General features: G+C 37.3%; 1 protein-coding gene and 1 pseudogene across 2 annotated transcripts in view; one reads left to right on the top strand and one right to left on the bottom strand.

Moving 5' to 3' along the window:
* Nucleotides 1-3,162: 3,162 nt before the first annotated feature.
* Nucleotides 3,163-5,427, bottom strand: LOC110048744 (uncharacterized; annotated as a pseudogene). The gene has a single exon (XR_016209968.1). The product of XR_016209968.1 is annotated as an uncharacterized LOC110048744 (transcript).
* Nucleotides 5,428-5,443: 16 nt separating this feature from the next.
* LOC110048769 (radial spoke head protein 4 homolog A-like) overlaps nucleotides 5,444-21,889 on the top strand; it is a 25,359-nt gene continuing 8,913 nt past the window's right edge. Inside the window, exons 1-6 of the mRNA XM_089298595.1 lie at nucleotides 5,444-5,605; nucleotides 5,685-5,746; nucleotides 8,269-8,324; nucleotides 11,664-11,723; nucleotides 19,159-19,351; nucleotides 20,364-20,452. Coding sequence (XP_089154721.1) covers nucleotides 5,469-5,605; nucleotides 5,685-5,746; nucleotides 8,269-8,324; nucleotides 11,664-11,723; nucleotides 19,159-19,351; nucleotides 20,364-20,452 — 597 coding nt within the window. The 5' untranslated portion in view covers nucleotides 5,444-5,468. The remainder of the gene's footprint in view (nucleotides 5,606-5,684; nucleotides 5,747-8,268; nucleotides 8,325-11,663; nucleotides 11,724-19,158; nucleotides 19,352-20,363; nucleotides 20,453-21,889) is intronic.

The raw sequence follows: 21,889 nt of genomic DNA, 5'->3' as shown, positions 1-21,889 counted from the left end.
CACAAACAGTGGCATGTACAGTGAGTCTAGAGATTGTGAAGTTTGACACTTGTTCAAATTTAAAGGGAATGGCAAGGCTGTTTTTTTTTTTTTTACTGTCAACTACAGCTGATTCAGAAGCAATTTACTTTATGCACAGCTGAAACTCATTATGAGAATCTTCCCACTGTATGTCTACAGCTGTTTCAAGAAAGGTCATCCTACAGATGTGAAAAGGTAGTATGGGTAGTTTTAGTTTACCACCGTTGATCGAACTTCAGTGAATAATGGTATTTTAGAAGGAAAAGTCACGATACGTCCACTGGTGGTTTTCCAACCTTTGTTATTAGACAGTCAGCTTCAATCAAGAAATTTTGAACTACCATTTCTCAAAATAGCTGTACACATGACATGCCACCTGAGAAACCCAATTTTGCAAAATCGGCATTTCTTCAGAAGTTGAACTGGGTACACTTAAACTTCTGACCCTGTGTGTTTCTACTGATCACCATAAATTATGTCAACACTTGAAAACTCTGTAGAACCAACACACTGGGTGACCATGTGCTCAAGGGCAGACTTGACACTAACATTTTCACTAGCATTTATTGTTTTTTAAATCATCCTACTCGTAAATTTAAGGCTGGCAGTGGAAATGGGATGTGGTTGTGCTAAGTAAAATAGCTATTTATCGGACAGTTTTTCCCAAAATAGGAAAATGTTTTGCAGAGGCATGGTTTGCTTGAAATTCCATAACAATTTCTGACTGCCAGGTATTTAGTCCATTTGAAACTATGCCCATGGCAATGGTACATGCCCAAGCACAGAAGATTCACCCACTGCATGACCAAGATAGTTGTCAGAGTAGTTTAGCATTTCTATATAAACATAGAATACTCGCTAGGGGTTTAACGTCTTTCCATAGGAATTATGTAACAATAATTATTATTTCTGACTGTAAGTCTGACCATTTAGTATGCTCAACCTCCTGACGGCTCATCAACTAGATAACTGAATGATTTGTTGAATTTTCTTGGTATGTTGAAACAAACATAGAATACTCTCAATAGGTTGAAATAAGACGTTGAAAATTTGTGAAAGCTTCTGACTGTCTGGTATTCTTAGCATGGGGGTGGGGGTGGGGGTGGGGTACTTCCAGAAAAGTTGGGTGGGGTTGTGCGGTCCCCTTTCCAAAACCCTTACCCTACTTGCGACCAAAATCTCCTTTTTTGCTGCCCTATTTATGACCTGACCAAGAATTCAATACCCCATTCATGACCATTGCAGCTGACACAGTTGCCCTAAACATAAGTTATGAAGGGCTTTTGTTGACGGTCTTATTGATAATGATGAAAAAGTAGCTTCTTCTAAGAAACATACCCAATTCAAGACCAGAGTGCAAAAACCATACCCTGTTTATAACCAAAATGGCCAAAATTGATACCCTATTTATGACCAAAACAGCTGAAAAACCTTACCCTTTGGGGCCGCACACACCTATATAGCCCATATAAGGGAGTATTCCCCTGCCGGCCGGATTCTTGGCTGCCAGGCATATAGTCACTGTTTATCAGTTGCTGACATCAGATTCCTAAGCAAACATCACTACCACTGTTTGCAGCCTCCCTGACAACCATAAGACCCATTACAGGTGCTTACGATCTGTCATTACACTTCGTTAAATTATCTCCATATGTTCTACATGCAACTGACCTCTCAATCTTCAATTCTGTTACTTACATGACATGTAACAGGATGTCTCTATATTTGCTGTTACATTTAGAAATAACTGCCTAAACTAATTAAATTGGGTGGTACTCAGACTAAATCAATCAACACCCCTGTAAATTTAACCCACATCCATCATTATTTTGTGGATAAAAAATTGTATTCTCTCCTGGTATTCCACTACTATATTTAACCTAATGTTCCAGCCTTGATAGATCTGTCAATTCCAGGCCTGCCCATGCCCCTGCTGGGGATTTAATGGGCATGTGACAGGTTGTAGGTCCCCACCATAGGGTATTTGATCACAAAGGGTTGCAAAAAGTTGCCTGGGGGGTGGGGCATTTGACAATCGAGCCAAATACAGAGAATAATAAATCTGTACTTTTTAAAAACAAAAGCCTGCTATGTTAAACATCAAAAGGATTAACCCTATGTAAAGGATGTAGATATTAATTCTCTTTTTGACATTTAACCCATGGGAAACTAGCTCATGCCCCATCACCACCTTCAAAAATTCATGTTGGTCTTTCACGTGCATGAGAACTGATGCGGGAAGTAAGCATGATGTGGGTTGTCGGTTGAGACAAAAGGGCCTAGAAGGTCAAAGGTAAGCTATTTACATTTTCATAATAAAAACAGATTGTATATTTGTTTGAAGCGATAAGACTTCTTCAAAGAGATTTTTTTCAGCAAACATTGTCTTTGTAATTTTGTCTTTGTTTTTGCAAAGACCAGACCAGTGTGCATAACTTTTGAAAATGTTTGAATCAATTTCAATATTCTGTCTACAACACCATACCATAAATTTGAGTTCATGACTAACAGTCAAAATCAAACTGTAGTAAGCTATTTACCAAATAGATGCTGTTTCTTTAACAAAATATTAGATCTTATAAAATGGACAGGAGTGTTTTACTGGAAAATGCACCACTCGTAAAATTCATACGAAACCACATCCGGGACTTGAGTGGTGTATTTTCCATATCCTCACTAGTGAGGATATCGATGATTTCACTGATGTCAAGTTTGTCTCTTAAATTGTTCTTAAATTCGTTGGTGTATCATCGAAACATCTTCGGGTCTTCCTCAAAAGTCTTCAGCAATCTTTGGTAATCTTCGGAATTTTCAGAAAATGTTTGGCAACATGAGTGTGACCTTCAGATAAGTTTTGGAGAATCTTCTGCAATCTTCGGAAAATTGTCAAAAATGCCCTTATCAGTATGTCTATATAATAAAAAGAACATTACACTTTAGCTTGAAGATATGAATTTTATGTTCTCGTGGCAAGAACAATATCTCACTCATTCGCTGCGCTCACTTGTGAGATATTGTTCTTGCCACTTGAACATAAAATTCATATCTTCTCGCCAACGTGTAATATCCTCTATGTATTAGTGCTCATGAGAACATGGCAATATCACTATAAAATATAGTTTTGACGCTATCAAGCTTGAATTAACAGAGCCATAACACCCAAAATTACCACATTGTAATTTGATATGAACTACACTCACTCATGTTTTGATACACAGGTTTGCTTTGAATACCTTCTACTTATAAAGTTTATGAAAGCACTGTCATAAATCTCTATCCTGTTTAGTATACGTTGTTCACTGTAAACAAAATGGTAAATAAATCAAACACTTTGATGGCAACATATCTATGTACAGTTCTGGTATCCATCTGGGGTGTAGCTAGCCATTTTTGGCTTCCAAGCCTGTTTCATACCTCATAAATGCAGTGCAGCTAGGGAAGGTGGGGGAAGTCAAGTAGGCCAATGATTTGTTCGATTCATGCCTTAGTACAGCTCAAGGTGGCTTATATATTTGTAGTTTGCAATGGCCTATGGATAAGGTGAATTGCCGCTGATCAAACACATGAGTTCAAGCATTTTTTTAAGACATGATTTTCTGCATTCATTTTAAAGCAGCCAATCAGAAACCGATTTTTTTGCTATCATGATTACTTTCGGTTTTTTTTCACTCTTTCTACAAAATAAAATTGATATGTTTAGTGGGCAGGCCTTGTCGCACGTTGTACAAATACCTAAAGAAAAAGATAAAAATACTGCGAAAGCATTGCTTCGCATATTAGATAAAACAGTGAAAACTTTGGACAAAACCTGCAACCACTGGTGCACCCATTACATTAAACAGCGCAATCTAAATAAATAACTAGACGTGGGAAAGAAACCCGAAAAAAAGGTTCAGGACACAAGCACTTAAATGGTTTCCTTGAGTAGTTTTTTTTTTGTTTTTGTTCTGCAGTTTTCTCTTCTTAGAATGTTTTCTTAACGAAGTCACCCCGAAAACTTGTTCTATGAAAAGAAATATAATTTACAAGAACTGAAAAAATAAATATACCAAGAAAAGTTTGTAAGCCTGGGCTTACTGGCTTAAAGGGAGCTACGCCCCTGTCCATACAAAATTAAGTTCTCATAGGAATAAAGATGATTTCATCAAATAAAGTTTTTGAAAGTATTGTCATAATCTCTATCCTATATAACATGAATTTTGCACTACAGGAAATGGTAAATGAGACAATTAAAAATCCGTTGATTGTCAAATATCTCTGGTCCTATTTTTGGGTGGCTCTGAATGCCTGAAAAAGTACTGCAAAGTTCCCACTGGAGACCTTTTGAGGATAAACACCCTACATGTAAGAGGTACCAATACTGCTTTTTAAACCACAAAAAGGTATGATGGCGATCCTATGCTCCACTGGGGGCTATAAGGAATGATGATGAAAACGTATGAAGAGCCCCCCCTGTCCTTTTTATACAGGAGTCCCTCCATTATAATCATTATGCTTAAGTTAGCATGTTACTTATTATTATGACTATATATAGTTTCTGTTAAAGTTAGTGTGTTATTATTATAACTGTATATAGTTTGTGCTGACTCAGTAATGTAGATGCAGATGTAGATGGGTCAACTTCAAATTGATAAAATAGCTATTCATGTGTTTTGATACACCCCATCAAGACACAGTTATGGAACTGTGAGGCTCCTGCCATTTTGAGAACGGTCTATGGATAAAATGAATGGACAAGCAGTCTGGGCCCATTTCTCTGGTGTCTCCTGCATTGCTGCACCTTGTTCTCCAAAGCTGGTCTGTAACATCGGTGTGTTGATAATGCCAGGATTTAATGGAACACAAGTCAAAGGTGCAGGTAGCTCTAAGGCCAGTGCTTTAGACAGCCCCTCAATTGCCCACTTGGTAGCACAATAAGGAGCCACATGAGGCGAAACGCTTCTCCCCCAGCCGGAGCTAAAATTGACAACCACGCCTTTTCCGGCTTTGATCATCTCAGGCACAAAATGGCGAATAACATTTGTGGTGCCTTTGATGTTGATATCAATGACATTGTTAAACTCCTCTGCTGAAATTTGCCACAGACAAAGGTTATTATTGGTGACAGAAGCATTGTTCAGAAGAAGAGTCGGCGCTCCAAAGCTTGAAATAGTTTCTTCTGACCAACGTTTCACATCCGCCTCGTTCACAATATCAACAACAGTAAACTGCTTCGGTTTGTTTCCTTTACAAAACTCGTCGTTTAACTGACTTATCTTCTGTGTCGATCTTGCACATCCTAACACTACATGGCCTCTGGATGTGTACCATTTCACCATCGCAAGGCCTAAGCCCGAAGAAACCCCTGTAATAGCAATCACTTCTTGTTTGCTCGACGACATATTCGAAGACTAACGAAGACGGAATGTGTCTGGGGAAAAAAGACTGGAAACTAATGTTCTGTTACCATGGTAACTTCCGCCATAAAGGTTTTTTCTCTGAGTAGCGCAGTTACTTTGCACACAAAAACAGAAAGAATGCAGGAAGAAATAGAAAAAGCCAAAGCTTTTCTGCTAAAAACAAACACGACATCAAACAAAAATCTGTAAGTATGTACCAAATCCCCGTTATATGGCACAAGCTTACTTGTACGATGCTTACTTTTCCCTTTACTTCTGATCCAGGTATGACCATCTAAGTGAGGTGCTAAGCAAAATCTTAGACGAAAGACCGAATAACTGCATTGGTAAGGTGTCATTTCTCGAAATTTTTCTCATTCATTATCCTAATATTTGTCAGCTACTGGAGACTAACTTCTTTTCGGCTTTCGCTCTCAAGAGCGTGCATGTAAGCTTACTCTTGAACAATTTAAGCTTATGAACTACAGGTCAACGTTTGTACCATTTCAGTACCAGAAATTTCCAGCCTTTTTATGTATCAATGTATCATTCAGATCCAAAAGTTGCTATCTCCTCCACTTAGCAACCTGCAACCAGTTTACTTTTTTTTGAAAAAAAGGTAAAGTTCCCGGATTATGGGTACTATTAAAAGGCATCCGCGGTCGAGTGTCGATCGTCATACCCTGGATCGACATCTCGATCAACACTACATCGACTTAACAAATCGAATTTGGTTTAGCGTGCTCTGTACTCTTATCGACAACGATATGCGTCATCACAGTGGTCAAAATGTTGTGGACTCACGAGGCGCAGCCGAGTGACTCCACAACAAATTTTGACAACTATGATGATGCATATCGTTGTTGATAAGAGTACAGACCATGCTAAACCACATTTCGATTTGTTTTTTACCACAATATCAACCTCAAAGAAAATGTTTTTTCAGAGCGCAAGCTGACAAAGGCATTGCATGACACATTGACGCGGGCAGCGTTGTCTAGACTTTTATCAACAATGGCAAATTAGCCAATCAGATTGTGAGATTAGTAGCAATTGTGGTAAAAATCCTGATCGATACTTGGTCGACACTCCAACACCTGATCAATATCTCGACTGACACTTGATCAACACTCAGTCAACAGTTGGTAGTTGGCTGAGTGTCTACAACTCATTTTCGCACCGATTGAAAATTAGTTAAAATGCAACTGACTGTCGACTGAGATGTTGAGCGAGTGTTGAGCAAGTGTCAATCGAAGTGTCAATCGAGTATTGATTGAGTGTTAATCGAGGTTATTGATTGACACTCGACTGTGGATGCCTTTAGTACACATGATCCAAGTTCACTGTGGTAGCAGTTTACATGGTGAAATGCTCCACCATCGACTATCCACACAGACAATCACAAGTCCCCACCCTCTACAGTTTTTAAAGGAAGAAAGGATAAACAATAGTCAATGCAAAGCTTGGCCGGTGACCACTCCCTTAAGTGACCTGAGCTAGTTAGATCATCACTGCCAACCCATTTGATATTCACACCACAACCTCCCTGACTGACATGGGAGGTGAGTCAGAATGAACCCCCTAAGAATAAGTATAATGATTAAAGTGCTGACATAATGTCCCCCTAATAAATAACACAATGTCTCTTTACCCTTTTGAGAATGCCAAATTTCTTCAAAAACCCCTAAAAAATAACAAATGTTCAACAATCCTGACAGAGCAAACCACCTTAAGGTTACCATTTGAGAGGCGTCTCACGTGAAAGCGATGTAGTGCGTCTGGTTTAAACTAAACCACTATTAACATCAAATTAAAGCTTGTAAAGCTGGTTATCAAACTATACCAAGAATTTTGAAGTAAAATGAATTGTCAAGTTTCTTAAATATGACCTCCTAATGTGAGGGTTCAAATCACCTTTTGGAAGCTACAAGTCAAAGCGAATTTTGTTTTTCGTCTATTTAATATGTCTCTCACATTCTGGACCCAAAGTGCCAAAAAAAGAACATGTCTGCAATTTGCCATATTCAGTTTCTGTGAAAAGTTACAGAACATTTTTGAAATAGGATTAAAAAGATATGGAGTGATCATAGAAAAATCATTCTCTGAGAAAAAAATTTGGAAATAATAAAATTTGCAGACACGTTTTTGTTAGATATGTCAAAGTAGCTACAGTCCAAATTTGAGGGCAAATGAACAAATTCCCTTTAACTTGTAGCTTTCAAAAGGGACCCAATAGAAGATTCGGATGCTCACATTTAAAGGTCACGAAAAATTTGACAATTCATTTTACTTCAAACTTCTTGGTATAGTGTGATAGCCAGCTCTTAATAAGCTTCAATTTAATATAGGGGTTAAGGTCTAGTATCTACAGTTTAAACTGGACACACTGCATCGCTTGCATGCAAGGTACCTCTAAAAGTGCACTAAAGGTATACGGTATCCTTGATTGGAAATGACTTTCATAGCCCTTGTAGAAGGTCTCATCAATTCAGAGGAGTGAGGTGCTGGATGTAAACTGGAATGTCCCTCCCTGTGAAACCCCATTTGAATTGCTTGTTAAGGATGTATCAAAGGATGTATCGAACTTTGGTAAAATCTTGCACATAAACTGTATTAATATAATACTTTAACTGAGGGACTATGATCCTTGTACCACCTATAGTCTAAGGAAATTTTGTAATTTTACAAGCTATGGCTGCCCATGAAACTAATGCTTGGAAGAATGTCCATAGAATTTTTCAAGCACATACTACTTGTAGAAATACTGAAATTATGCAGTCTGACAAATAATTGATAATTATAATTTAAATATTATGGCTTACATATCACATCAATTGGTTTGGTTGTTCATCCTTTTTGCTGAAAACAGATATATTTGAAGATATTAGCAAAGATATAAGAAAAGGAAAGACTGAAGAGTCAGAGGTAAGTTTATTATGTTTACACTATATAATGGTAGTTTACATCATGCAATTTCAAGTTACTCTTTCCTCTGTTCCGAGTCTTTGTGCAAAAGTTTTCACAAGAAAATGAGTTTAACTAGTATATAAAAAAAGTACAGAATTAAGACTCTTTTAAGATATTTATTACATGTTGTGAAATGTTTGTCAATTAAAATAATATCAATAATAATAAAAAATAAAATAAATAGAAAAAATTAAAACTCTTTAAATTTGAATGGTTTTTCACAGAGATTTATTTGTATGTTCTCAGCTATACAAACGAGGATAAAAGCCACTGACAGTAGGTTAAGTTAAAAGTTTTTAAATATATCCAAAATACCATTTTCTTATCAATACTGATTGGAACCTTTTTAACCTTGTGACTATCAGATAAAATATTCCTGCCAATTGCAACTCACTCCTTGGGTGAATCTCATGGCAGCTGTTGGGACCTTGAAAATTTTGATTTCATCCCTCTTTTGCCAAGGGAACAAAATCTAACTTTCAGTTTTAACTAACACACAGTCTGGTGCCTGCATTGTTCATTATGTTTAATGAACAATGCCTTTAAAAATCTTTGATAAAATTTTCATGCCTTTGATTTAGAAAAAGTTATATCAAGTTGAACATCCACTCTCAGTATGACAATTATTTCACATCACAGTATAGTTGCCAAAATTATCAGTCAGATAAACAAAATCGACTTAGTGCAAACTGACATTGCTGAAATTAATTCATGAGTGATCCATTTATTTTTGTATGGGTGAAGCTTACACTCTGATGGTCTAGCTAAGAAGTTTGTTATTTTTTAAGAATCGTGTGACCCAAAGGAATTCTACTAGAAAGACTGGGCACTAGTGTAGAGCCTATACATGTAGATGTGGATATTTGGTACATACTAAAACAGATAAACATATTAAATTATTGTTTTATAATGGTAATTGAGTGAAGTGAAATTTGGTCTGAAATCATATGAGTGATTTCAATGTGAAATAACAAGTATGATTTCGATCAGACTAAAATTACATGACACAAAGTTCAATATTTGCCACTTTATTTACATAAATTTTTAATTGCCTCAGTCAGCACCAACATTTTATTGATCCAGTAGCTGGTTTGTTAAAAGCAGAACCATGCAGAAACACATTTAAATCTCATTTTGTATGCAAAACAGAAAAAGATGCAATTTAGGGCACAAAATAGCGTGATTTGTGAATAATTTGAGTTCTAGCCTTGAGATCTGATTGGTTAATTTGTTTTAGTGTTCCATTCTTATTGGCTGCTGGGAAAAAGATAGAGCACAAAAATAGTACAATTTGAGAATAAATCAATTGAAATTTTTATTCCTTCACTATCTGGATCATGTGTACTAAAGGCATCCACAGTTGAGTGTTGATCGATACTCTCCATCAATACCCTCGATCGACATCTTGATCAATACACAGTTTGATCAATATCGCTATTGATACTTGGTTGACACTCAATCAACAGTCAGTCAAGTGTCGACCAACTCGTATGAATCGATCGAAAATTAGTCGACTGTCAACCAAGAGGTCGATGGAGTGTTAATCAAGTGCCAACCAAGGTGTTGATGGAGTGTTGATCAAGTATCGATTGAGGGTTGATCAAGGGTATCAATCAAGGGTGTTGATCAACACTCGACCGCTTATGTCTCTAGTACACATGACCTCACCATTTTAGTCAAAAACTAGTTGAAAATTTGCGACTAAAGAGGAGGAAATTTTAGTCTTTGAACATTTACCCACAAATGCATGCGATCATATCTTTTGCAATTTCGAGCGCTGCAAACAGTTGTTTGACAGAAAATTATTAGAAAAAATGTCTGGTAAGATGTAAAAGTAGAAAATCTCTTTTGTTGGAAGCTATAGGGAGTCAAACAAGGAATTCCGGAGGGTTGAAGTAAAAAAACCGAAATCTGGAAGGGAGGGGGGAGGGGGGCAGTTAAGGACTTTGGAATTCAGAGGACATGGGGGGTAGAGCATTTTGGAATTTCCTAAGGCTAGGGAGACTTAAAATGTTCATGTCACCTGTGGTAGGGTATGGATATTTTCTGGAGTAACCCAATGGATGTAATAAAGGTTGAAACACTTGTCTAACAAAAACACTTATGTCATTTTGGGCAAATTAGAGCTGGCCCGACATGAACACACACCCCAAGTAAGAAACTTATAATTTGAGAGTGAAGTTATCTCTAAACACAATGTAACACTGACTACTTGTGCTCAAGAGGCTCCCACAATAACTAACCAGGTTATTGTTCAGCAAACTTTGAGACAGAGCACTTGCGATGATAATTTATAGTTAAAACACAACGCGTTGTATTTCAAAACATAGAGGGAATATTTGAGTGTAAATGTTACTCTAAATATCAAAATACTATTTTCTAGTCAAAAATTCTCAAATTAGTTTAAGTTTGATTGCACTGACAAAGTTGTGTAAAGCAGATCACCTTTCATCCTAGGGCGAAAAGAAAAAACATGCTAGGCAATGTTTCTCAGTTTTAACTCAAAGCAATGAACACAGTTACTCAAAATAAATTTCCCTTCTCTCTTTCATGTCTTTTGTAAGTTGTATAATTTGAAGTTTAAGAAGCAGAGTAGTTCAATTCAGAATGTGTAAATTCATCTATTAAGTGTTGCTGTTCACATGAAGCGTCAACAAAAAGTCTTCTCCATTCTTGCCTAATAGAGGCCCCTTTTATTGAATACCCAAACTCAGAGGTATTTTTTTATGATAATAACACCCCACCACTGATTCCAGTATGTGCACATTACAATAATTATACTCCCTTCCTCAACTCAAAACTAACATAAACTAAGCACACCAGGAACTACTAAAAGTTTTTTAAACTTTAATAGCTAGTGCAATGATTTGTTTAGGGCAAGTAAAGTGTTCTAGAGAAAATTATCATCCAAAAAAATATGAAGACCCTCTCCCAATAAAGCAGCCTGGGATATATTGAACATCCGGGCCCTTCCTAATGAAGATATCAAAATTAAACAATGGCATAGGATGTTAAGTGCTCACATGTATGCAATGTGGACCTATTTTTGTACTAGAGGGCCTTGATGTAAAATTCAGAATGCTATTTATCATACTTGATGGTCTTCAGTTTGCCAGGGGAAATTATAATAAAAACTTAATACATGAGTTATTATTTCTAGCATGCCTGATACATAACAAACTAGCATTCTATCCCACATTTTACAATATTTTTAATGTTACTAATCCATTGACAATACTTTGTTTTAAAGAAAATATCAAAAATACAAATTTAATACTTTATTCCAAAATATTACAGGAAGTCACAGATGACAAGGAAAGCAAAGAAATTGCTGAAGTACACCAGAAGTTGTTTGAGGTAAGGTCATAATTTCTTGACTCTTGGATACATGTGTACTCACCTCTGGTAGTTTGAATCAAGCTGGTGACTAAAACTGTGCCCCCCCGCCCAGACTTAATCACGCCTTGTGTCAATATTTTAACGGTTTCGCCTCCTCTCTTTTGTAAATCCGACCAAATCTTTGTGGTTTGTGTACTCAAAAATAGCTACTGGCATATCTTAAACACAGGCATTTAATTTACCGGTACCTTCCTGATAGACTACGAGTAGTCACTCTTTTGCCTAGTCCGTCGTGTGTGACAGAAAACTGTGAGAAGAAAGAGGGACTACTCGTAGTCTACCTTCCTGAAGAAGTCTGTCATACTAGGCCTAACTTGTTAGAGAATTTTAAAACAAGTTTTGCAACTTCAGTTCACAGAGTTGTTGGCTTCACACTAAAAGCTAAAGTGAGTTTCAAGTAAGCACTTGCATTGACTCAAGTTCGATAGATAGATAGATAGATTTTTATTAGCAAACTCCTTGCAGCCGCTGGAGCGGCTGAATTACAAATTACTTTACAATAAAAAAAGCATTATATTATACAAGGAAAAATATGCAAACTATTTATAATTAAAAATATGGCTCATGGTTCACTTAAAAATCTCAAGTTGCACTTCAAAAAACTTGGCTTCACACCTGATGACAAAGTATATTAATTGAAGCACACTGTCAAGCTATCTTTTTTTTTGCAGTAAAATCAGTCATGCATATCACAAATGGTATTATTTGGCGGTAACATCAGCGTGTAAATTAGTGAGGCCTTTGCAATCGAAGAGCATTTTTTGTAGTTTCCTATTTAATTTGTCATTTCTTTTAAACTTACGAGAAGTGCATAGGTATTTTGGGTTGTTAACAAGTACCTAGAAGCAAGGATGACACGCAAATTCGTGAAGCGTTCCAAATTTTTTAAGGGAGGCGCGGTGGCCTCATGGTTAGTGCGCTCGTCTCCGGATCGAGCGGTCCGGGTTCGAGCCCTGGCCGGGGACATTGTGTTGTGTTCTTGGGCAAGACACTTTACTCTCACAGTGCCTCTCTCCACCCAGGTGTATAAATGGGTACTGGCGAACTTAATGCTGGGGGTAACCCTGCGATGGACTAGCATCCCATCCAGGGGGGAGTAGAAATACTCCTAGTCGCTTCATGCTACAGAAACTGGGATAAGCTCCGGCCTGATGGGCCACTTGGCTTGTATGCAGACTTTACCTTTGCAATGGAAGAGCGTTTTTTGTAGTTTCCTATTTAATTTGTCATTTCTTTTAAACTTACGAGAAGTGCATAGGTATTTTGGGTTGTTAACAAGTACCTAGAAGCAACGCGGTTTATGCAGAGTTTTTGGGTGCAAAGAAATGACCTGGTTGAAACTTGAAATATCAGCTGCTTTGCTATTTGCAGAACTGCATTCAGGTGTTGGATGATATGAAAAGCAAATTATATTTAATTGGTTTAAGCTGGCTGTGAAAATGAAATTCAAGCAACAAGTTGTTCAGCTGGGTATTCATCAGAATTGAAGCACTGCTGCACATCATTTTTAGTTGGCTTCCATTTCCTACAATAGGAAATGGTTTGGTTCAGTGTGTTGTGAAGTGTGGTGTAGACCATACTTGGCAGCGTACTTTGGCTTCTTTGAACTACGAAAGTTTCCATGGTCACTAAGTAAAGTCCATTAGTAAGTACATTTTATCCCTTCCCACTCAAAGTAGATTCCAAGTGCACTTAGATTATACTTACAAGTTCTAGTGTGAAGCTGCCAAGTGTTGTTCAGGGTTGGTACATTTCACTGACCCCTAGTCCATGGACTACCCCGATGGACCTGGTCCATGGACTACTTGAATGGACTACCCATGGACTACCCTAAATGGACCACCCTGAAATTTGTGACAAACATAAATTTAACGATGCTAGAACCCGAACAAAAGATGTGATCGATCAACAAACACAATTATGGAACACTTGCGATGTAACAGATTTAATCCCCAACTCGACCTTTGCCACAAAATATTACAACCGAAATAAATGAAATGGGTTGCTTTTCTCATTCCCTGTCATGGCATAAAGAACTGGCTCACAAGTCAGAGATGAATGCATTATATATGCAAAATTTCCACTTACCATCTAGTGTACTTTCCATATTGGACCATATTGTGAGTGACCGTGAGTGACTCGTGGGCAACTACTGCGCCTGCTAGCTACACTCATTTGGCCAGCGGTAGACATGCATGATGGTGGTGTATGGGGGGGGGGGGGGGGGTTCTGAACACTGCAACACCGTAAAAAGAAATTAACGAACACCGCATCACCGCAAGAAAAGTCAATGAAACACCATCACCGCAACGTATTTTTAGTGCCACGATTCGTTCATCTGCATTTAAAACAATACTTTTATACCTCAACAATTTTCCACAAAATAAACACATCACAACGCTTTTCATTGCGGATGTGTCGATACTACTGATGCCTGTAAATCAGTTTTCTTGCTCTTGTGAAGAAACCTTGCGGGAAGCTAGGAAGTGGACGACATCCCTCCCTTGTTTCTGTCCTCACTCCTCCACATGTTTACCAAACACTGAGCTCCGGGTGGCAGAGGTCGAGTTACTTGTCAAGTTACGTATAAATAAAAACAGCTTCGGATTGGTAGCCGAAACATATTGAAGATTGACTAGAAAGTGATGGTCTGTATTTTGTTACAAATTATTAACCTCAATGGTACGTGTTTGTCATAAATTAGCATGGATTAGCGAAGTTCACATGCTAAATTTAGGTCAGATTTAGGTTCGAGAATGTTAAATCAAAAAACCCCAGCACTGCAAACAATTTAATTTCACCAAACACCGCAGCATGAAAAACACAAACATCGCACACCGCAGGGTTTGAGTTCACCGCAACACTGCAAGTTGAGAGTTTATTCACCGGATCACTGCATTAAAAAAACATCAACACCGCAACACCGCAAATCCCTATGTCTCCCTCTATGGGTGTATGGGGTTATGTTAAGGTAGGAAAAGTTTGAGGATTAAATCGCAACTGATCGATCACATCTTTTGTTCAGATCGTTAAATCTGTTACGTCGCAAGTATTCCGTAATGTGTTTGTTGATCGATCTCATCTTTTGTTCAGGTTCTAGCATCGTTAAATTTATGTTTGCCACAAAGTTCAGGGTGGTCCATTTAGGGTAGTCCACGGGTAGTCCATTCAAGTAGTCCATGGACCACTGGTTCATCGGGGTAGTCCATGGACTAGGGGTCAGCAAAATGTACCAACCCTGTTGTTCACTAATTTTAGTATTTAAAAAAGTTTCCAAAAAATGATCAGTTTTAGAACTTAATGTGAGTCAGTTGTTCTGCATTTGTCCTGTTTTGTATTTGATAATGAGTTGCCTTCTAACATTGACAAAGTAGCTAACAATCCCCAAGCTACATCTTTATACATGTGGACCAGTAGGCAGTTGAACTTTGAATGAAGTAGTTTAAATGAGAATAGCAGGAGCTGTACATGCAGATATTTGATTAGAACCTGTTATACGAATTCATATGTTGATAGTAAGAATTATATCGGTATGATACAAGTTTTCTTGAAGAGTAGTATACAGGTTGGATATTTCCAGGTAGAACACGTGATTGTTTGAAACAGTTAATATATAGATTTAGGCCAGCCTAAAAGTGTAGCTCCTGGGCTGGGATGTTCAGAGCCCGATTAAGCTAACCCAGGAAAAGGTAGAATTTTGATTTCATGTAATTTTGTGGTGAGGTTTTCTGTATATTGTTTGACCTTCTGTTTTGCCTTCTGTTTTGAGTTTTAATAATCACCATATACACAAAACAAAGTAGCAAAAAACATTTGTATAATTAGAAGAAAAAGTTATAATTCAATTAACTTTTAATCCTGGGTTAACGTTAACCGGCTTTCAACAAGTTAAGCTGACATAAGCCCGTGATCCAATTGAAAACCAGCACTTGGTCAGCAGCCAACTTCAAAAAAACACATGACCTTGATGAGCTGTAAACTTGAGCCTGCGATATGGTCATGTGATACTGGTCAGTGGATACCTTGTTTTGACAGGTGTCAATTGATCATAACATGGATGTCCAATATCAAAGAAGTACATGGTAAACTAAGGCTGCATGTCTCTGTTAACCTAATATTTGGAGTATGGCTGCCATGTTGCAAGACTCCGTCATCGTCGTTGCCGTTGTGTGTACGCGCCCATGAGCAATACCGCTAGCCATGATAACCATAAGAAAATCAACTCATGGGCTTCATTTTCTTTCCCACATGAGTATGGGGCTCTGCTTGGTGGCCCTTTGGGCCGCCGGAGCTCCACTATTAAGCACCAGTAGTGTACATGCCAGCTACTTTTGTTAGTGCACACATGTTCCACTCATCAAGCAATGCTTGGATTACATGCCAAGAGTGCTATAGGGATGAAACAAAAAAAATTGACAAGTTGTTTACTCCTGAATGTCTTGTTTCTAGGGATGTTTGTTTAGCTGTTTTTCAGTTAAAACTACGGAAATGTGGAAATATTTCCAAGGTCTGTCAAAAGTTGGTGATAAAAACGAGGATAAAACAGTAAAATCGGTCTGCGATCCTGAGGAGGTGTCACATAAATAAACCAGAACAAGAAATTTCAACACGAAAATTATGTCAAGCTGGGTGTCCATCATTATGAGATCCCAAAAAAACGTAGGCTTGTGAATCATTGCGGAGATTTTTTGGGGTGAGGGGAGGCATCTTTCAGGGTGAGTGAAATTTACTCCAAGCGAGTGCATTTTGAGATTCACTTGCCCGAATGGCAAGTGCTGTCAAAATGTAGTTTCCAACACTGCCTAGAGGGGTTGGGCAGCTCTTAATTAGTTTACTCAAGGTTTGTAACATCTATAATGAAGAGTCAGTCTCAAACAAAGAGACATCTACAGTATAATAAAAATTCAGTCTCAAACAGAAAGGTCACAAAAAGTGATTTGACTTACTTAGGAACAGTGTTCTCCCTAGACTTTCAGAAAAGTCCTTCATCTTGTTTATTTATTACCTGCCAGTCAAAAGACTTTTCCTACTTTTTAGTGACCGAAAAATGGGTCGCTACACTTTGACCAATCAGAGTTGCTATGTTTGTTTCTGCCCCAACTAGAGTTAGGAAAGGCTTGACTTTATTCAGCTAGCTCAGCACGCTTTTGATTTTTTAAATGGAGAGAACAGCTGCATGTGGTTCCGCTGATTTCGCTTATGAAAAGATCAGGTCTCAAACCAAAATTCCCATGGCATTTCAGTGTCTTTTTGTAGGAGATTGTTCAGAACAGCAGTCGCAGGACATTTTAGGTATTAAAGGTATCAATACGTACTTGCAAAGGTAATCTGAGACACCAGCTGAAAGTCATGACTACTCCTCATTTATTACGTGAAATGCAAATGAAAACATTTCAAGCGAGACAAGTCAACCTTTGTCAAACTTTGTCACTCACTCGACTGCTTCACGACCTTCACAAAGCTGCTTTGCAGCCTAAAACCTCATAGAGCTGCTTGCTTCGAGGTTGACTTGTGGCAAGTCTAAGTTCTCCCTTGTTTTCAGCACAGTAGGTAAAAGAGCATTTCAAACTGGTATTGCAATCAGGTGAATTGCAGTCATGTTGATTAGGTCCGCTCAGTACACCACACGGAATAGAAATTTAACCCACTCTTCTCAACTAAAGTGCTGTCCTTAAATTCAACTCTTGCATGTTAAGACTTGCTTCCAGGCATACATTTCTTTGTACAAACTGGCAAGTTTGGGGTCCCATATTTTTATGAGTTTTCAATGGATTCTTACAAAACTTCACATATAATTCACTAAATTTGGCATTAGTAAATTGAGCATTGAGGCTTTTTTTGGTTTGAATGAAAAAATTGGAGAAGCGTGACATTGTAAAAGGTCCATTCGCTATGTATTGATTACTCATTCATGTTCTGGAATTGTTTTACTGTCAAGGCTTCTCTCAACATGTCTTCTGAAATAGATTTTAAACACTCTGGACCTGAATAAGAAGCATTTCATGTACAGAGGGGTGACTTTTGAAGTTTTCTATCACCACATGTACATGTAGTATGTTGGTCAATTTAGCAACACAAGTTTTCTCAAGCTGATACTTACAGGGAAGTTAAAGTAATGGATTTTGTGTTGCTTGCATATTAAACATTTGTTTGCCCCTAAAATTACTGGAAATTATGAACATCATATGTACATCATTAATGGCAAGTGTCTCACCAACCTAATACAGACTAAACTACTGTTAATTGTATTTGATCAAGATTAGATGTCGTTCCTTCCCCTTAGTTGTTTGTTTTCTTTCTTATTTATTTTTTGTATTTAAGTTTTCCTTTTCGTTTTTCCCCCCTCTCTTTTTTCTTTTTTTCCCTGTTTGATTTAATGGTAGCTAACTTATGCTGTCAGAATTAACTTATTGTTTCCTTTTCTTTCGTTATCCTATTTATAAGTAAGCAAGTAGTAACTGGTGTAAATAAGTAGTGTATATAATTGTAGTATGGATGAAGTAATAGTACATGTACTTTGTTATTGTAATTTATAATTTGTGATACATGTAATTTGTTAAAGGTGTGTTACTTTAAATAAAAAAAACAAACAAACTAAAAAGAAAAGAAAACAAAAAAATATGGCAAGTGTCAAGCTAAGAACAGTAGACAGTCTTTACTTATAAGCAGAACTAAAGGTAATTCCATCAAAGTCAAACTCACAATAGATTTTCTTTCAAACTTTACCTGTTGGCTGCTTATTTCGAGAGAACTTAAAATTTGAAGTAAAAAGGGGGGTCCCGGTATTCAGTTAGGAGCGGGAGGACCTTCAATAAACCCCATATTTCCTTAAATTATCTGCTTTCAGAAAAGTTTACATCTGAACCATTCACCTTACCCTTTAAGAGAGCAGAAGTATAGGGAGAAAGTTAAGCCAGAAATGCAACAATGGATGTATTGCATTAATGTACGTTTCATGATAAAGGAACTCATATTTAGAAGACAGGGATACAATATGTTCCAACCACACAGTGTTCTGGGGCCACGTACTATCTTATACGAGGGCTAACTGAGCTCTCATTTTCCATGATAATTTTTTACTCTGCAATAGAAATTGGTCCATATTCACTGTATAGAAAGAAGGTGATCTCTGCATTTAAACTAAATAAAATATTTGTAGGTCCCGCTATTCGTTTCTGAGAAAAAAACAATGATTTTTCTCTCACAGGCCAAGCTGTTTAGAAAAAGCCACCATTTTGTATATGTGCACGCGCTCATGAGTGCAGACTAATGATGCAAAATCGTGCGCAGTAGGGATGTACAATGCGATTCTGAGGAATCACCTTAACGGCCCAGTTTTGATTTTCATTATAAGCCAATTCTATTTTGTTATTTTAATTTGTTACTTGTCTAGAAAGACGGTGATGGTGAAGGAGGCGAACCCGAGACAGAGGAAGATGTTGAGACTCCTCTTCCTGATCTCATGAATTTAACTTTTTACTTTGAACAAGCTGGAATTGGACTGAGTCGTGAAGAAATGTTTAGAGTATTTCTTGCATTAAAGCAGCTAGTGGACACTAAGCCATTACAAATGGTCCGTTTCTGGGGTAGGAAAATTATAGCATACTACAGTTCATTTTCATTTTGTAATATCTTGCTAAGCTAGATAATTGTAATACACCATTTGTAATATCTTGCTTGTGATGCTAAATTGGAAGCCTTTGCAATGGTGAAGGGCAGAAAACTGCACTTAATTTTTGCTTGCAAGTCCATTAATAATCTCTTGATGCACCTGTTTCATTGTTTGTTCAATAACAATTTTCATAATAATTTTATAATACTAGGTCTAAGCATAATATTCGGGAATCATCGACTCATAGAAGATGGGGACATTGGACCACTCTAAATTTTGCTGCAGATGTATGGAACTCCTTAGACATTACGCTTAGAAAATCGCCAACCATAGCAGCATTTAAGAGTGGTCTTTCCAGAGCCGAATGTTAATTTTAAGGATTTTTGATTTCTGATTTATACCTTTACTGGAACCTCCCTGTCACTTGAAATCTGGAGCAATCCTGACAGCTCTACACTACTCGGCTATACTAATACTTGTCAGCCTCAAACTTGGTGTGAATATGTAACAATTAAATTGTACGCCTCAACTTTAGCTTCATCAGCTATCACCTCATAGAAATTGAGAGCGACTAATCTATTGATTGTTTTAGCATAATTCTAACTGAAATTTACAGTTGCCAATTATTTTCTGACATATTATCAAACTTCGCACCTTAGAAAGATCACTCAGATTGAATTGTCATTTGAAATAGCAGTTGTGTGCATTCGTGCATTATTTTTTTCAATGATTTCAATTTTTTTCTTTTAGGTGAAGAAAATGTTAATGCATGTCCTTCGTTTAACCTTCAAAACTTTGGAAAAACAAAAAAAACATTGCCATTTCGTAGATAACTTCTGGCCACTGCACACAAAAGGTTGATAACATACAATCACTTAGCCAATCAGATTGCAGCATTTGCATTAGTGTACAGTACTAGTAGAATTCTACCAAATAAAAACTGTTATTTTATGTTCCACTGAAAGTGATTAGTTGTGATTTTGCAGGTAAAGTTTTTGGAATTGAGTCCAATTATTATATAGCTGAAGTAGAATACAGAGAAGGAGAAGAGGAAGAGGATGAAGAAGATGAAGAGGTAACTATTGATTAAATTTATTTTAAATACTAATAGTAAACATGTATCAAGGTCTTTTGGAGATTTGACAAACACAATATAACATTTGACAGCAAGATGACAGTAGTAGTTTTCTAAAAAGAAAAAACCTCTTAGTTGTTGGGTCTGGAGTATGTAATGTTGGATTAGTGAGAGATGTATGTGTGCCACACCAATAAATTGGAGCTACAGTGAACAACTAATTAAATTTCCCCCTGCTGGCCCTGCTGGTCGGACAAAACTGCTTTGCGAGCAGAGGAGAGTGACCATCAGAGGGTATCGCCAAAAACATTTCATTGTGGAAATTGTGCCTGGAATTTAGATTAGTGGAAAAATCCAATGGCTTTCCATCAAAAAACAAGCCAACCAGTTGAGTAGTCATAGGCGATCCTGTCGATGCAAGAATTTCAGTATCAAGCAAGTAGTAAAAAAAGGGAAGGGGGGGTCCAGACCCCCCTGACTCTCCCCCTGGATCCGCCACTAGTTCCTGCCTGTTTTTTTGCAGAGTTTTGAGAGCAGTTAAAACTCAAAAAAAGTCCAAGCCAATTTATGTTTTACAATAACTGTCTAATTTCTCGTATGCTGACTGGCGTATTTATATCATTAATAAGAGTACAGACGGATAAAATTGTAATTTATGCAACCTTTCAAGTTCAACTTTCAGCTGTCAAACTGTCAACTTTTTAACCAATGAGATTTTATGGACTTTTTTAAGTAGCCAATCAAAAGTGAGAAAAGCTATTGACAATGTTCGCGTCATTTTGAACAAAATTCACTTATCTTGTTTACGGCAAGCTCACAGCGTCTTTTCCCGTGATTTATTCCTGGCATTTGACCATTTTGGGGTCTTGCTATTGTGCAGCTCGTGGTTCCACAATCACTTTGACAATGTTATGATGCAATTAATCATCAATAAGAGGACAGATGCATAAAGAACTGACATCAATTTGTTAATTTGTGCAAAATTTTTTCAGACAAGGAAACCTTTGAAATTTTGCTCCAGACTTCCTTATTGGTTTCAGCACCAATGCAGGATAAATCTTGATCAAGTACAGTCGAACCTCGATTATCCGGACCTCGATTATCCGGACTATTCGATTATCCGGACTTTTTTCTCTGGTCCCAATTTTTTCATGAATATTAATTAGTTGTGATCTTGAAAACTCAAAGTCGCAAAAAGCCCAATAATCCTTTCAAAAGACTGTTGAAACAGCATATTATCCTGAGCGCTTTTCAAAATTCGCAAGTGCGACGAGACAAAGAAATAGTCTGATGCGTTCAGCTGAAATCTGATTGGCTCAACATTTTAGACCTTTGTAAATACCTGAACTGAAAGTTTTTACTTGTAAATACATACAGGCTGTGTAGATTTCACAATTAAAATGATGTTTTCTTTGCTGTATCCCTTTTGTTTACATT

The sequence above is a fragment of the Orbicella faveolata genome, unplaced genomic scaffold, assembly GCF_042242905.1.
Source record: "Orbicella faveolata isolate gen_17 unplaced genomic scaffold, um_ofav_v1 contig_3, whole genome shotgun sequence".
Taxonomy (NCBI): domain Eukaryota; kingdom Metazoa; phylum Cnidaria; class Anthozoa; order Scleractinia; family Merulinidae; genus Orbicella; species Orbicella faveolata.
Note: the sequence above shows the minus strand (reverse complement) of the source record. Positions and strands in the feature narration are given on the sequence as shown.